The sequence below is a fragment of the Geospiza fortis genome, unplaced genomic scaffold (genome assembly GCF_000277835.1).
Source record: "Geospiza fortis unplaced genomic scaffold, GeoFor_1.0 scaffold857, whole genome shotgun sequence".
NCBI classification, from domain to species: Eukaryota; Metazoa; Chordata; class Aves; order Passeriformes; family Thraupidae; genus Geospiza; species Geospiza fortis.
This window is the reverse complement of record NW_005054595.1, coordinates 271,282-289,500: the sequence shown is the minus strand read 5'-3', so window position 1 is coordinate 289,500 and position 18,219 is coordinate 271,282. Positions and strand designations below refer to the sequence as shown.

General features: G+C 39.3%; 1 protein-coding gene across 1 annotated transcript in view; it reads right to left on the bottom strand.

Moving 5' to 3' along the window:
- Positions 1–6,646: 6,646 nt before the first annotated feature.
- Positions 6,647–18,219, bottom strand: part of LOC102042759 (guanine nucleotide-binding protein G(t) subunit alpha-3) — a 25,996-nt gene continuing 14,423 nt past the window's right edge. The window contains exons 4-8 of the mRNA XM_005430042.1: positions 16,430–16,587; positions 12,528–12,656; positions 7,876–8,005; positions 7,527–7,680; positions 6,647–6,837 (exon numbers count right to left, since the gene is read on the bottom strand). Coding sequence (XP_005430099.1) covers positions 6,647–6,837; positions 7,527–7,680; positions 7,876–8,005; positions 12,528–12,656; positions 16,430–16,587 — 762 coding nt within the window. The remainder of the gene's footprint in view (positions 6,838–7,526; positions 7,681–7,875; positions 8,006–12,527; positions 12,657–16,429; positions 16,588–18,219) is intronic.

Here is an 18,219-nt window from a genome sequence, read left to right as displayed (position 1 = left end):
TCAAATATGAGAAAACAAATGCGGCTGCCTAGAGCTGTGCAAAGCTTGGGCATTCCCCATCAGGTAAGTTCTGACATTTTCAGCCTTTTTATTCCTTTCTGGTTTTAATAGATGCTGGTATATCTTCATGCCTGAAAAGGGAAATGTTTGGGATTTATCACTATATTCTATTTCAAAAAACCAAGCTTTTATTTCTTAACTTTGAAACTTTTCTGTTATAATATGAAAAACAAAACAAAACAAAACAAAATGAACAAACAAATGAAAACCCAACCAAGAAAACAAAAAGAACAAAAAAACCAAAAAACCAAAACTAAACCAAAACTGAAAATAAAACTGAAAGAAAAACCCCTCAACTGTTTGGAAAGGGGGAAAAAAATTTAGTCTGAAAATATACCTGTCCTTCATTTAGTCCCCTTTCCTCTAAGTCTGGCCACTTTCACTTTCCTCCAATAGCTACTATTCTCTGAAGCCCCAAAACTGTTTTTCAAGTATTTTCTCTACCTCATTTGCCTTTTCAGAGGAGTCTTAATTTAGAAATTCAAATTACTTGTTGTATGAAAAACACCAGCTGAGAAAGAGCACTGATAAACAAATGATAGTTTGTTTATTACAAAGAAAACATCTAAAGTATGTTATAAACATCTAGATATCATTTTACTTTCATGAAAGTTCTACTTGCTGTCTCTATTTACCTAATGGCTTCCTTTTCTTTCTGATGGAAGTACATTAAAGTAATAATGCCTTAAGTTTTAGCTTTCATATTTTCCAGATTCTGTGCTGCATTAGTATATAACTCTGAATTTCATATAAAGTGTTAGCGAGTTCTCTTCACAGTTTAGTTAGTCAAAACCATCTATTTCCTGGCTGAGAACCAAGGGCACCTTCGCAGCTTTAGGGTCAAGAAGTATAAACAGCAAATTGAGGAGAGCAATCTGAGAGGATGTGACTTCATAACCTGAAGCTGTAATTGGACAGTTGGCCCCAATATGTAAATGGACCAAAACTTACAAAAGTGTGAAAACTCATGAGTCGGGGTCCATCTTGACTCCATCTTGGGTGGAGCCATGTCCAGGCTCTTGTGCTGCCCAAGGTTTATCCTTTGAAGGCCTTTCAATAAAAACCTACTTTATTCCTTTAACTCAGTCTAGCCTCTGTTCCAGGCAGCCTCTCAAGGCATCAGTAAGCAACCAGACACATTATTCAACAGGGTCATTATTGATCCCATATAAATTAAACAAGGAAAGAGACTGATGCCTGAAGAAACTGATGCCTTGGCCAGCTGTGGCTCTGACCAAGATGGACCCACGATGGACCCAAGATGGATGACTAGTCACATTTTCACACTTTCATAAGTTTTGGTCCGTTTACACATTGGGGTTAATTGTCCAATTACAGCTTCAGCTTGTGAAGCCCCATCCTCCCAGACTGCTCTCCTCAATTCCCTGCTGTTTATACTTTTTGGGCCTGAAGCTGTGTGGGCCTGCTGCGATGTTCTTGGTTCTCAGGCTGGAAAAGGATTGTGTTGTCTGACTAAACTGTGAAGAGAACTTGCTAACACTTTATATGAAGTTCACAGTCACACGCTAAGGCAGTACAGAATCTAAAAAAATATGAAAGCTAAAACAAAGGCATCAAGACAAGAAAATAAACTTAGTCATTTCCACAGAAGTATACATAAAAATACAGCGGGAATTCTCAAAGACCCAACATAAAAACTAACAACTAATTGCTGTTCTATTACAAGTACAACATATAGTGAACGTCAATTTTAAGCAGAACTCCTAAACAAGGTTATATTGGCTTTTCAGTGATAGCACAATAAGGTGTAAAAAAAAAATTATAAAATCAAAGTAATCATGAGGAAATGTATGGCTCATAGTACATCACGTTGTTGATGTTATGCAGAACAACCCACTAACATTTCATTCATGATGAGCTCTGACCAAAACTAAGTATCATGACATCTATATGCTGGTTGTAGCTCACAAGGCAAATAACTGACTATTTTACAGGAGAAAAAATACACTTAAAGAGACATTAAGGCTTCCTTTTTGTAAATCTCTATTTCTAACTGGAATGAACACGATGTCCCCTTAAGCCGCAGCTCTTTACCACAGCTTCAATCAACACACACAACTTGTAAAAATATCCTCAGATCTGCTATGTTCTTTCCCCTCATAAACTAAATAGAGTATCAGTCTATCTCACTCCTCTTTACACATCTTGCTACCACAAAACCACCCACTGAACAGTCCTGTGAGGTAGCAAATTGTAGCTTAGTATCTTTTGAGTAAGATCTCATTGTAGCTGAATAATTTCATTTAACAGCTCCCTGCTCCTGTGTGGACAGGATTTGCACTCGAGGGTAAACAGAGCTAACAGGTTTGATCAATGCCTGCTCAGCCTCTAAGTGCCCTTTGATCTCAGGTCTCAGAGGATCCTCATACGTGCTACGTCAGAATTTGTGATTTGCTTTTAATGTGTTGGGATAAGAAGCTTTCACAATGCTCATCCTCAGAGTCTCGCTGTCCTGTGATTTATATGCCCTTCCTATGCTTTTAAAATGTTACAGAAAAGGACTGTATTTATGGCAGATTTTCTATGATGTTACAGAAAGTGGTTTCCGAACATGTAATGCATCATATAGGTACACATTGTAAGAAGGATATGTTAGCTTTTCTCAGTGTCTTGCTACTTTCATTCACATTAATCAGATTTGTATGTCCCAGTGGATGAAAGTATGAACTGCAGAGATGTTAATTCAATCTGTTAGGACAAGTGGCTGACTCAGGGTTGAAAAGGAGCATGACCTTTCCTCATCAGTTTTCTTTTAGCACCAACGTAGAAAATCTTCTTGCAATCCTCAGTGAGGAAAAATAAACCTCTGGTGTTTCTTGAGTGGCCTTTCTGGCCATTTTGTCCCCAGAACAGCTGGTGTGTATAGAGCAGGTTTCAAACTCTTGGAGACACCTTTTATTCATCATTCTCAGCTTATGTGTTCAACTAAACTTCTAGCTAAGGCAAAAATTGCAGTTAGGGTTAGGGATTGGAATGGCTTCTATCATTAACTGCCTTTTCTAGTGCAGACACATTCCTGGGAAGATTTTGGAAACTTCTGGCTATCTTTTCTCTGGAAGTCATGTGTCATGTTTCCATCTCACCTCAAAAATTTCTTTTCATTGTGAAAAATTCCTGTTTTCAACAACAAGCAGGGGCAGGTGACCTGGATTTCACCCTATGCAGTAAGAGCTGTCACCCTTAGGCCCTTTCCCTGCCTCCCTCTGTGTGTATCTGTAGGAAGGAATAAGAGGCATCATGATGCTGCACCCCTGGGCATGGCTTGGCTGCTGTTCCTGCCTGGTTTGGAGCTGTGGGTGGCAGCAGCAGCCCTTGGAATGGGATATTTGGGATATAGGCACAGGCTTAGATGCCTGCAGCACTGCTGCCCACAGCACTGGGTACAGGCACTCATCCCAGCCGAGCTCCCTGAGGTGTCACCAGGAGATGGAGCTGCAGGCTGGACTGCAGGAGACACTGAGCACCCTGACCTGTGCTGTGTCCCCAGCTTGTCCCTCATAGCCCTGGGTCCTGGTGACACTGCCTGCAGCCTCTTCTCTTGGAGGATCACGAGCTGAAAGCCCACTCCTCTTTCTGAGCAGGCTTATGCCTTCCAAACTTCTTCCACATGAGCTCAAAACCTGTCGGGATCTTTAGCTTGTCAGAGTGACCCCAAGAAAAGTTTGAAAGTCTCTTTTCCCAGCCTGGCGCTTGAAGAAAGAGTCAGAGCTCTTCATTTCTCGGTCTCAAAGTTGTTTATTGTATCTTATCTGTAAAATTCTTTCTCCTGCCCTGCCGAGGTCCATACACCAGGGAAGTTCCAGGCACATTGCCTGCCCCTGGGGCAGTGTTATGTCTTTATACTAAAAACTACATGTACAATATTTACAGTGACTTTCCAACACCTATCACCTATGTTAGACAGTGAGCTTCTACTCTAAACCAATCTGTAAGTGCCAACATCACAGCAGAAGATGGAGGCCAAGAAGAAGAAGGAGAAAGGCTGGACACACCCAGATCCCTCCATCTTGCCTCCTGAACCCCCATACCAAAAACCCCAAAATCTACTTTTCCTTCCCGTGATAACTTCACTATTATTCTACCTAAACTGTTGTGGCTTGCTGATCTTCACATAAGGTTGGTAATTTGTTCCATGGGTCAGAATCAAAACCACAGGTGCTTTGGGCTCTGTGCCAGGGCTTCTGAGCCCCCTGGCAGGGGTCTTGGACATCCTGGACAGCCAGAGGGATGTTCTGGGTTCCCACAGAAACCCAATCCCAGCAGTCTTACCTGTATGAGCTTTGGGGCTGTGATGCAAAGCCTGTTTGACTTCTCAGGCATTTGCTTGAAGAATATGTTTGAAATATGTTTATTCATGGATTTTTTTCTTAAAGACCTTGGCTTTTATTATGCCATCAAGGTATCAGGAATTAATGTCGATGTCATCATAGTTCAAATTATTAATTTCAAATTAGATTTATTGCTGGAAATGAATCCAGGATCCTTACCACTGGAAATCCATTACTTCCAACAAAACCAAGAAATTAATCAACTGAAGCACTACAAATGAGGCAGCAGCTGAAAGTCAGGCAATGCAAAATGTATTTTGGCTCTTCATTTCCCACTTCTTTTGGAGACCTACACAACCTGGTGGCCCTGCTCATGTGGACAGCTTGCAGGATGCTGCTGTTCGGGGGCCAAGTTCCCTGTTCTAATTAGATTAACCAGATCACAGGGAGTCTGTGGTGAACATTAAGTTGAAATGTATTAAAAAAAAAAGACAAAGGCAGAAAGAAACCCTTCATCAATGATTCTATTTTAAAAGTAAGTGTTATTTCAAAGCCAAATTTCAAATTTCAGTTGAATATTTTTAGAACTCTGTCGTGCTCTAACTTCAGCTGGCAAATAATTACCACACAACCACTTGCTCACACACACTCCAAAACCTGCAGTGAATGAGGAAAAGGTAAAGTCCATGTCTTGATATTAGAACAGTTTAATAACAGAAACAAGTAAAATAATAATAATAATAATAATAATAATAATAATAATAATAATAATAATAGCAACAATAGTAACAATAATAATAGTAAGGAGAATGAAAAAGAGAGAGAGGAATAAAACCTAGAAAAACCAAGGGATGCTCAATGCAGCTGCTCACTGCCTGCCAGACATCCATTCCCAGTCCATCGCTGAGCAGTGATCAAACTTTCCTGGCCAATCTTGCCCAGTTTCTTACTGGGCATGATGTTCCATGTTATGGAGTATCCCTTTGGCCAGTTCAGGCCAGCTGTCCTTGTCATGCATGCGTCTTGTGGCATCTCTTACTGGCAGAGCATGAGATGCTGCAAAGTCCTTGATGTAGGATCAGCACCACTGAGCAACAGCTAAACAGCTAAACTATCAATGTGCTATCATTATTCTTACACTAAAAGCAAGACTCAGCACTGTGACAGCTACTAGGAAGAAAATTAACTTTATCCCAGCTGAAACCAGGGAAAAGTCCCATTCTATTTAAAATAGTCAAATATTTCCTGTAGTTAGTCATAATAAATCAACAGGAGTTAAGGGAGAGAAGTTCTGCATTAGCAAGATCTTTGTGTAGAGAAAGGTGCTCTGTGCCAAAGTCCCAAGGATGTGTTTTTGCTATGGGAACTGGTGGGTTTACATCTGCTCTGCAGTAGTAGGCATTACTGCTGCCATTCCTGTTGAGTAGCAGGATTATTAATTGCTTTTTAAGAAAGTCTCATAATTAATTGTAAACCAAAAATGTTTCAACTTGCCTTTGTGCCTTATGCAGAAACTGACAGTCATTATAATTTTTTTTTCTCCTTATGGATTTACAAAACTTGCCTCCATCTTAGTGTGTTTAATTTTAATTTTTCTAAACCTGGGAATTTTGTCAATTTTGTATGCGTGCAGTTTTATACATATGTCCCTCAGATCTTCCAACAAAACAATGTAGTTAAACATTCAGATTTACACTGCTCTTTATCATACACCATGTAAGTCTGGGGAGTTTGCATTTGCTAAATAAATGGCAGGTCACATTCAGTTGTTTATGTAACATGAATAAAAACAGAACATAAATTATGTATTAGATACTGTTTAAAGCTATAGTTTTCTTTAGGCCTCAATTATAAATTCTTTTTCATCCTATCACTAGAAGACACAGGATACTGAGGAGTCCCCAGTTTCCTGAGAAGTGCTGATTCCTGGTCTAGTGGAAGATGTTGCTGCCCATGGCATGGGGGTTGGAACTAGATGATCCTTAAGGTCTCTTCCAAACCCAAGGATTCTATGATTCTATGATATTGATTTAAATTGGAATGTGACTTTGATTCCAGCAGGGTTTATCAGCAGCTGTCATCTTTGTAGAACAGGAACATTTCTTTTTAATCTCCTTATGATATCTGGAATGTCTGTGTTGGTCTGCAATGCTTAGGCTGTACCTACCACTCCACTGATACTACCTGGTGCCTAACTGATATTGCTTCTTACCTAGAGGATTTCTTTTTCTATTTCAGTCAGCACATCAGATGAAGAGAGGAAAGAGGACTGAAGCTCTGAGCAATGGGATGAATGGTTAGAAAAGCCCACAGTCTTTCAGATTTTCTTTGATTATTATGTCTGTGACTGCATCAAAAACAAATTTGACATTCTGAGTGTCTGTGGCACAGGTCAAGTGACAATATACCTCTTTATCTTGTTTCCTTATGTTCAAGTCTAGAAATTGTTTCTTGATGTAGTTTGCAGCATCTTCAAATGTATTTTGTCCTAGTGGAAAGAAAAGTAAAAGCAAAAAAAAGACACATTTCAACTGGTACTTCCTCACAACTTCAAAAAGAGAAGAAATAATGTTTTCAGTGGTTTTTTTTCCCTTTTTTTTCTATTTGAATTAACTTCATACTTTAGGTATGAAAAATTTGTATCTCAACTGTTTTTTCTCTGGAAATTTCTGACACAGCCATATATATTCTCTTGCATCAGCTGGGAACATCTGGTGTTTTTTTAATTTCCAGTAGACACTACTGTGACATACAAAGAGACAGACTTCCCTTATGGAATGAGTTCTTAAAATAGGAACAAAAATTTTGGATTCAGTCGTGATGTGTGTGTGAGTGATAAAATACTGACTTGTACTGAAATATTGGCTGAGTCCATCACAGCATCCTTCAGCCACCTGAAACTTTTAAATTCTCAGCTTCTTCTACCACCAATGGACAGAAATAAGCAACTCCAGGGAGAGAAATGAACCCACCCTAGGATAAACATGGTGAGTAGGTGAGATGAGTTGAATTCTGGCTGTGTCTGTCTCATACCATTCTTTCATGAGTAGATTCTTAGGTAAGAGGTTTAGTATTTAAAGGCTTATATATATGTGACATGAGTCAAAGTCTCAGTGTTTCATTCATGGCCTACACAAAACATCTGAATATGTTTTCTCGTGGATACTCCACACTTACCATTATACTCAGGAAAGCAGATATTCAGGTGAACTTTTGTTATTTTCTCTTGAAAGAGGTCTTTTTTATTTAGGAACAGCACAATGGATGTGGCTGCAAAGCACTTATGGTTGCAGATGCTGTTGAACAGATGAAGGCTTTCATGCATTCTGTTCTGTTGAGGTGCAAAAGGTAAACATGAGACTGAAAAATCTCATCTCCATACACCATTTTTACTGAGATGTTCTTTACTGGAAAGAACCAATACAGTGTAATAGCCTTTAAATGGTTATCAGAGCATGGGAATGTACCATCAGAGAGCACATTAAAACTTCGAAGCAAAAAGGGTTGTTTGTCTGTTCTGACTCACCACTTCTTTATCTTCCACCAGAACCATGTCATAGGCACTGAGTGCAGCACAGAATATGATGCAAGTAACTCCTTCAAAGCAGTGAATCCACTTTTTTCTCTCTGATCGTTGTCCACCCACATCAAACATCCTTTGCAGAAAAAATAGCATATGTACAATGTAAAGCACTCATAAGGATGTAGCCATGCTTTTAATGCACAGAGTTCAAATGGAGATGAATGACAAATACCCAGCTTTTCCAAATATTGGTCTGTTTCTACCCCAAAAGGTCAAGGAGTGCTGTGTGTTGTTACTCATGGCTTTATATTGGGTATAAAATGAAATAAAAGGGCTTAAATACCTATATGTAGGAATAATACTCAGTACTTACGTGTGTCACTTCGTGTTCACAGAATTCACAGAATTCACCAGGTTGGAAGAGACCTTGAAGCTTATCAAGTCCAACCCATGCCCCAACACTTAACTAAACCATGGCACCAGTGCCATATCCAGTCTTTTTTAAACACATCCAGGGATGGTGACTCCATCACCTCCCCAGACAGACCATTCCAGAACTTTATCACGCTTTCTGTGAAAAACTTCTTCCTAATATCCAACCCATATTTCCCTTGGTGCAGCTTGAGACTGTGTCTTCTGATTCTGTCAGTGCTGCCTGGAGAAAGAGACCAACCCAACCTGACTGCAACCGCCTTTCAGGGCGTGTAGAGAGTGATAAGGTCACCTCTGAGTCTCCTTTTCTCCAGGCTAAACACCCCCAGCTGTCTCAGTCATTCCTCACAGGGTTTGTATTCCAAGCCCCTCTCCAGCCTCGTTGTCTCCTCTGGACACGCTCAAGAGTCTCAATGTCCTTCCCAAACTGAGGGGCCCAGAAAAGGAAGCATTGAGGAAATGGGGCTCAGTGCAGGACTAAGACTTGCAGGCTAGGATTTATTTAGGGCAGAGTTCTGAGACATTGATAGAAGACCCCCAAATTCAGTGTCATTTATTACTTCATGCTTTGCTTGCAGTGAACTGACGTATTGACCAATAAGGCACAACACTGAAGGCCAGTCACAATTGCTCCCTGGCTGTGCATGCATAGATGTTGCCATCTGCTCCCTGCCCTGGAGTGATCCCTGAGCTCACTGCATAACCTGCATCCCACCTTTGGAGGGTCTCTTCACCTTCATTGGCTGCTCTTAAGCAGCAATTCCTGGGGAGCAGGAATCCCTTCCTTTTTACAGCAGGAATTGTAGGGCTGTCCTTTCCTGCGATCATTTCCTTCCACCTTTGCCAGGAATTGCTAGTATCTATGGGTAGTGTCATATGAACTTTATATGGGCTCTCTATGGGATACAAAGACATCTGAGCACACCAAGCTGGGACTTAGGGCCCTTAGTTCTAGTTTCCAAAACCCCATTACATTTGCAGTTCTTCAGTGATAAGGGCTAGGGCCTTCTTTTCACTGTTTTTCTGAAACAAGAGGTGCCAAACTTGAAGATTTTTCAAGTGCATTAGAAAACAGAGAAAAAATAAAAAAATCAAATTTATCCTGCCCTTAGGTTTTCTGTTTCCTAGTGTGCATGATGACTTTTCCCTGTGCCTCCTGTTGTTGAACTTAATACTGTAAAGCCTAATCCCCCCTTGGATAACTCCTTCCTTCAAGAATATGCATTAGATCTCTGGATCCTGCAGTATCTGAAAATTAAACAATTCTTATAGCAATGAATATAATGGAATTCAATAAGAAGCAATCATGTCAACAGTAAACAGAGCAAAAATAATTTGTTACTGAAACACTGGTTTTTGCAGTACCTTAATCCTTTGTTTCCCTCACCATCAGCAGAGCAGTTGATGTTAAGAAAGATTATTTTTGTAATTTTTCTTCCTTCTTAGGGAAAAAATAAAACCCTTTCAATGCTCATAATGAAATGTTTCTGCAGCTGAGGGGTAATCAATTTTTTTTTCTGGGACATTTCATCTTTTTTTTTTTTAATTGGGTGTCAATAAAAGTGAATTATTTTGGAAATCAGGAAGTTGTTGTGGAGCAAGATGATGATAATAATAATGACATTCTTCCAAGCATATCTTCACTAAGTTCAGAAGGTCTCCTGAAGAGTGGGATCAGCACAAATAAAGTATCTTGACTTTTACCTCTGATTAGTACTCAAAAGTCACCTATAATTACATGCCTTTCTTGATTTGTGGTGTATAACTCTGAAATCAGGGTTATGGCAGGAAAACAAATAATAAACGCTATAAAATTTATTCTTCAGGAAAGTGTTGTTTCAGTATACATAATCATGTGAATCAGTATTCACTTCCTGTAAACTTTTAGCATATGGCCTTTGAATATTCAAGAGAAGCCAGTTAAAAAGGACAAGACCAAAGCCAGAGGCAATGCTTAAGGGCAGTTTTGGTTGTACTAACCTTAGTTTGCTTCTCTTTTCTCAGCCTAGAACTTAACACACTCACATGTAAAACCAAAGTCCCTCCATAAATGGTAGAAAATGAGATGGTCTTGTTTTACCAAGATAGTCAGTTAGTCTAGAAATCTCTATATTTTCTCAGAACTGCTCTTGAAAAACTTAGTTGCAGGTACAGAATTAGCTATATACTCCTTCAGTGGTACACACAGAGAGGTCTGAAGTTTAAAATAAAGCTTGCCTGATTTCAGTCAAACCATTCTTAGCACACCAATAGAAAGGACACTAGAAGAGGACCTATGAAGATCAGACCTCCTCTGAAAAACATTTAAATATGTTCTAAGTCAACATTAGTGAAATAAATTGAAGAGCACATGGAAGCTAAATTGCACTAAACCAGCAAAGTAACTGCTAAGCAAGGAGCAATGTTTTCTGTGCAACTGTAATTCAGTTCTCGGGAGCAGTACTGGGATTTAGACTTTTACTGCACAGATACAAAATGTTTTCTGTCTCATTCAGTTCAGTAAAGGGACAAGTGTTTAGTAAATGAGGCATCTGTTCATAGGTTTTTTGTTTCTATGCATGGCTTGTGACCTGAACCCCCATCAGCACATCAGCCAAAACTCACTCTGAATGTGCAAGTGTTCCTCTCTTTAGAGATGTTTCCATGGTACTTATCAAACTTGGTGCAGAGACATCAGGATCCTCCAGCTGTTTTGCATTGCTATGGCAATGCAAAGTAGCAGTACCTGGCTGGTTAACATGGATTTATAATCGTTCTGCACCCCTTCAGCAGCTCAAACCCCGCAGACTCCCTTGCAGTGATTTTACCTAATATTACCTAATATTACTCAACTGCCTGAAACCACCAATGAATTTACTCACATGACACTACTGTGACGCCAGCAGAGGGTAAAAACAGTGGGGTTTGTGTTTGTGGTGGCTTTAAGAGCCTTCCTCTTTTTTGCAGACTAAATTTTGTAAACTAAATTCCCAGTTGTGCTGCATTTCAGCTAGACCCAAACACTAATGCTGATATTCTCATATCAGGGCTGGCATCATCCTTGTCAATGAGGATTTCCCTCTGGTAGTTTCTTTCTCCACCCTGAATTGATTTCATACATGAACTATGATTGTAACTGGTGGCATTCGAATTTCCAATGTACAAAGCTGGAAATACATTAATCAGAGAAAAAGAAGATGATGTCCATGACATTGCGTTGAGGCATATTTGGGCAAATCATGAATTTTCATGAGTGATCAGAATATTGATAGATGATAATAATTTATTTGTAAGACATCTACTTCAGGATGTCATTTTGTATGTGCAATCTCTGTTGTGTTAAAGCATCTGTGTGGTAGCATAGATGGTTTAGGGAATGCTTAATTGGCACAAGAAGAGAAAGAAAGAAACCTAATGAAAAATGTAAAAGTTATAATCCTCATGCTTTATAAATCTGTCTGTCTCTACAGGCAGTTTCTTGTCTAGACTGCATTCCTCAATATGTGCCCCAGCTTTTAAATTGAGAATTAAATGGATTTCAGTCCACAGAGAAAAGGATTATAGAACTCTGAAATGATAATAATTCATTCAAATCTATCTTCATGTGCAATTAGATGTTTTTAATTGGTTCACCAAGCATAACTAGGTCTTGAATATCTGAAAGTGTAAAACATTTCAGTCAAATTTCTCAGAGGCATTATTTTCAAAATTTTTTTCTGAACATTTTTGTTTTCATCTTAAATGAGCATGAAGGTATGCTTGATAATGCTGAAATTCCCCATGGGACAATTCTTTTTTTTTTGGCCAACTGTAGTGCATTCCTGTGCTAAAAGCAGTTATTTCCATTCTCAAAAGAAGAGTGAAAGGTTGAGAGTACTTGCAAATTGGTAGACATCAAATGTTTTTTGCATGCTCTTAAGGACATTTAAACAGGCAAATTTCATAAATAGCACAATTATTTAAATGGCAGGATATAACTAAAGCTTTTTAGACATTTGCATATGTAAAAATGCCCTTTTAGAACCTAGCATTCTGTGACCTGTTTGTAATGGTCCATTATATGCTCAGAGTTGGTGTACTGATAATAAAATATCTTGCTTGTTCAGCTGTGTAAAAATGTTATATAAGACTGGATTCAATGATATCACAATGACATCACCTGTGTTATAATAAGTCAACACCTGTGAAAGAAAATACTTAAGAAAAATAAAACCCAAGAAAACTGTAAAATATGGCTTTCAAACCTGAAATTTAAATCCTTGAAAGAAAACTGCGTCTCTATGATCCCAGTTGTCTGCACTCGGGAGTGCAGGACATCTTGCTCAGTAGGGACGTAGTCTGGCATTGCCAACCTGTCCAAATCATTGAGGTAGCTGGGGAGAGCGAGAAAGAAATGGTGGTTGGTGAATTCAAAAAGTGAAATGTCCATTACATAATCACTCCACACTGAGTCCCTTTTAAATATGTTATGCATTATACATATTTAAATACAGTACTGTTGGTTTTATACGACTGAGTTGCAGAATTCAGAGTTGTTTTTTTTATTTCTCCTTGTATGTAGAAGTGTAATCCAATTGCACATGATAAACATCTTAGATTTGCAGCTAAGGAAAATCCCTATTTTCCCTAAGGATGGTTGAAAACCACCTTGTCAGCAAAATGGTTTTGGCCATTTTCTCTCAGCAAGTGGGAATTGCTACCTCAGGGCAAGAACCACAAGCATCCTGCAGAAACAGATGCGTAAGGCATCACCTCAGCCTGTCAGATTGGTTGCAACAGTATTTTCCTTCCTAAGTGAAAGGGAGGGCATAATAATTTGGAGGAATTCACTTTAAAGTGCTGTTTTCTCTGTAGACCTCTCAATTTACAACAAGAAGGTACATGGTGATTTTAAAAATATATTTTTAGTCAAAATCAAAAGCTTCAGTGAAGCTGAGGATCCCCTGGGTTAGCATTCTGAAGAGCCCTTGAAAAATTGTGGATTATCTGCTTTTACTTCTGATATACAGAGCTAAAATCTACATGATATGAGAACCCAAACCAGGTCTTTGAAGCATGTTTTTGTCCAACACTTCTCCTGTCTCTTATAGGGGCAGACGCCTTTCTTTGAATGGCTGGGCAGAGCCTCTGAATCCTACTGGCTGGTCTGGGAATCTGTGCAGAGGGATTATGAGTTGACAAAAGGAAAAGAAAAAGGTGATGCCTGAGTAACTTCCTGCATTTTAGCTACTAATGTTCAAATAAAGACCAAAGCCAAAAGCAAGAAGGCACAGAATAGCTGAAGCATTTTCAGCGTCCACTTGGCACCTTCCTATTTGTAGCCTCGTGTCTCTGGCAAACAAACACTGTGTCTCTAATGGCTGTTAGGTTCCATTCTTTCTTTTTTCCTCTCTACACTAAGTCTACAGTCTTCTACACTGAACCCAGCAGGAAGTTCTGCTGCTCAGTTTAACCAGAATCTTCCAAAAGAAACCTCACAGATCACCATCCTTGTGTGCAATATTTAATAGATCTGTAAGTTAAAAAAAAAAACAAAAGAAGAAGAATAAATTGAAATAAATGCTGGAATCTTTCATTTGGATATTTCCAAGTTTGGAAATGGGATTTTCTTATTTTAAGTTGAATAAACTATATCCAGTCTGCAAGGGGTGTTGAACCTGATCTGAGTAATTCAATGTTTTTCCATTATTTGAGGCCAGGAAACAATCTGTTGGAGAAAAAAAAAAAAAAAAGCAATATAGCTTTGTTTCTCTGAGTAGGGCCTGAGGCAAACTCAGCTCACTTTTGTGAAAGGCAGAAACAAAAGGCATTTTGTTATTTATAAAACATGTAAGCACTAAAATAAACACTTGAATATAAAATAAAGTTCTGACAGTTCTTAGCCACAAATGCCTAAATTCAATTCAACACAGCCAATTGTAATTGCATAAACAATTAGACCAAGTCACTTTTGCAGTTAAAGGAACAGGAGGCAATTTCAGGCTCCTCCTGGAGCTGTAGGCAGCTCCAAGGGGAGACTGCAGATCATCTCACTGGGCAAGGAGGCAATGGAAGCTGGTGGGTCAGTAACTGCTGATTTTCCTTGGCTTGGATTGACGTGACAGGACTCCTACCCTGAGAGGAAAATGGCTGAGCTAGCAAGATGCACCATGTACTACTGGTAGCTGTACAATGACATGTAAAGTCACAATTTATAATCCCAATCTTGCCCCTTCCATACCCATCATTCCATTTTAAAACAGAAAGAAATCGTTCCAGGTGAGTCTAAGGGAGAAATTCCAGCTAAATTTGACAAAGAGGGAATTTTTCTATTATTCAGAAGAAGTAATTTATTTTTCAATTAAAACACACAGAGGAAAAGCAGTGATGAAACTTCATTAGCATGAATTAATAATGAAAAATCTCAGAGAATATGACCTCAGAAAGTCAGAGTTTACACAGTATTAATCAAGATTCTATGTAGGAGCTGGTTCACAGGCACTGAGAAACAGGGTTTGGGGTTTAAACAAATTGAACTGCAGCATTGGGCGGTTAATTTGGGTAGCTGACTTTGAACTGATCATTAGAAGCCCAGCAGTAGGGGCAAACATTAAGTTGATTTTAATGATTCAGAGCCAAAGGCTAGAATTTTAGAAGCATCAGGTACCAAAAGATGAAGCCAGAGAAGCAGGATTTTCAAGAAACTAGCAGAAATGTTCAAGTAGATGAAAAACATCTCACTGTTTTTAATGTAAGTCTAGAAATATATAATAACTACAGACACAATCTATATTAACCTCCTTAAATACTGAAACCTATTTCAAGTTAGAACAGGAGACAAACATTAACACTGAAAGGGAATTAATTTAGGTTCTTCTATCTTCTTTGTAGACAAGAAACCTTATTTGCCTGGCAGAGGGTACACAAAAGAGTGTTAGCTGGTAAACAGGATTTAAATTTTGGTTTAAAGTTAAGAGGTAATTTTCCTTTTACTTATTATCACTAGTTTGTTATGGGCTTTTAGTGGGAACGGCAGTGCAACCTGTCAGAAAGGGTTTTGTCGAAAAAAATTGCTCTGTATCATCCTTATAAAAATACAACACTGCTATGAAATACTGTCAAATCAACAAATCAATATAGGCAATATTTTCTTTGTTTAGGACTTTTGCAAAAGATCTTCATTCTTGTTTGGAAGATATAAACAGAGGAAGAATTTCTCATATTTCCTCTGTATGTTCCCTTCACTATATCTACAGTTTTTGAACTATGGATGACTTCAGGTTGCCTCCTGAAGTCCAGCATTCAGTCATGCCTTTCTTTTCCCGCCTTGCAAGAGGGACACCCAACACCTTCACCCTGCAGGTGCCCTGAGCCTGTAGGAGGAGCTCCAGGAGTGGGGAAACCTCCACCTCCAGGTCTCAGAAGATGGACCTCAGCTGGAACAAACCTCTGCCCCAGGTCTGGAGCCAGATTCGAGCACTCTCAAAAGACACTGACCCAGTGACACCTCCCTTCATGGAGTGTATAAGCTGGGTGAGAAGGCGGCCAAGCAGGACTGGAGCCAAGCAGGACTGGAGCCAAGCCAGGGGCTCCTGAAAAATCTGAAGTCACAGATTATCTGAGATGTGCCCCAGCTGGATGGTGATCCTGCATGGGGGTGAGGTTGAGCAGCCCTGGTCAGACCCCTGCTTATCTGTCTGGTACCTCCAGGGCTCAGAAAGGGACCTGGGGTTGTCAGGCTGGAGAGCACCTCTGGTTCAGCTGAGGTGGTAATGGCCCAGGGAGCACCTATCTGTGGAGCCATGTTTAGGGGAAAATTTTTATAGGTTCCTCCTGACTTATATTTAGCATCTTGCAACATATACAAAGTATCACTCTAGGTAAAACCTAAGCTATTTTGAGCCACTTTCCCAAAATTTTGTCAATCTTAGAAATACTCAGAAGGAGAACACATTTTTTTAACCATTCAAACAAACCCAAAGACACAAATTTTTTCTGAAACCTCGTTTTCACTTCTTTCCTCCGGCTAAACATTTCTGATACATTATAAACCTTATCAACAACCTCATTTTTCCAGGTTAACCAGCAATGATTTCCAGAGGCTGGTCTTCGAGGGGGACAGTTACTGTAGCACAGGATCCAGCTGTTGAACAACTGTGTCACCTACTATGCCGCCGAGTCGCTGAGCTGGTACTCCGCCGCCCTGGCGAAGCACGCCTGGGTGCCGCCGTCGCGCCACAGCTGCTTGATGAGCTCGACCAGCTCCTGGGACATGCTGCCATCCTCCAGAGCTGTTGCCATGGCACACAGCTTCCTTTCATCTTCCTAAAGAGAAATTTCAGTAAATATTGTGCAAGTGCGCTGTGCCCCTTCGCCTCCTTGAGGATGAGCTTGGTTTGTAATGAGTCGAAAAGGCAAAATTTCTCGTTTTCACTGGTTTTTCCAGATTGCTGTACTCACCTGTGCATGTAAACATCCTTTTACAGTCTCACTTCCCTTTAGGTAGTGCCAAGGTTAGGCTGAAATTGTGATACACAGAGCTTTCATCTTTTTTTGTTTTGTTTTGATATGAAGGCTCAGTTTCATCTTACCATAGGCATTCACAAATAGTCCAACTTGGATGGAAGGCTTTTGTATTAAGAGAGTAATAGGGTATCAAAAATAAAATTAAAAAGGACATTTAAATTTAAAACGTATTATAACTATATAGATGCAGAAATCTATATCTAAAGTTGGTTTTGAATTTGTTTGTAAGAAAAAATTTGTAGCTTTTGACCCCAGTAAGAAATATGACAAAGTGAATATAACTTGTGAATGCATTTCCCCTATGTGGGGAAGAAGAAACTTGTAGAGAATAAAATCTCAAATATTTTAAATATATTTTTCTGTAATTTCATCCTTTTGTAGTCAAAAAATATTTAAGATAATCTATTCAATTAAAAATAGTTCTTTTCAGTAGTTAACAGCTTAGGAATTTACTGTAAATAAAGAGCATGATTAAAATAGTCATTTGATACACTGCCACAGCAAGGGATAATTATAAAATATATCTCCTTCTTAGTTATAGAAGTAGACAACTCAAGTGACTTGCAGTCAATAGTTGCAAAAGTATAAATGGATTCTGACAGATGCTGTTTTGGCAGGGAGTATGTTTTATTCAAAACCAGGAAACATCTTCGCAAAAACTTTTAACAAATTTATTTTAGGAATGTGTTATATCTTTATGTCTCAAGAGGAGCTGCAGTTTATGGAAAATTTATAAAAGTCAGAGACAGATCAAAAATTAAACACTGCATTTTTTTATGAAAGAGAAATTGAGTAGGCATGGAGAAAAAAAAAAAGAGAAATTGAGTAGGCATGGAGAAAAAAACCAAAACTAGGAAATAACCACTAGAAAATTGCCTTCACTGGAAAGAGGGAGGAGGACAACAGGATAATTGCCCTTCTACATCAAGCAGCACCAGCTCCATTTACACCCCCATCCCCTCCTGCAGTGCTGGGATCAGCAGAAGCGAGTCACTCTCTCGTGCGTGCCCCGCATTTGTCTCCAGGGTGCACACTTGTTCAGCAGAAAGATAAGAGTTGGAATGTTCTCTGCTTCAAGATATGACACATCACGGAATGATTACAGCTATCCACCTACCAGGCCGGATTTGTAGGTTGAATGGCCTACAATCAGAAGCCTTGAGCTCAGAGTCTCTAGGTGTAGAGGGTAAATGGTCATTGATTATTATGCAAAAGGGGACAAGTGTGGATTTTCGTGCTTACATAATTGTCCTGGTAACAAGAATAATAAGAAGTAGAGGTGAGATATCCTGGGGTGACTTTATGATGCTCGTATCTCCATTCGTCTTTTTAGCCCAGAAATAAGTTTTGCACTTTTATGGCTGGTTCTGAGAGAGAAGGGGGGAGAGAAGAAGTGCAGTTTGTTATCAGGAACTGCACTTGCTCCTCCAC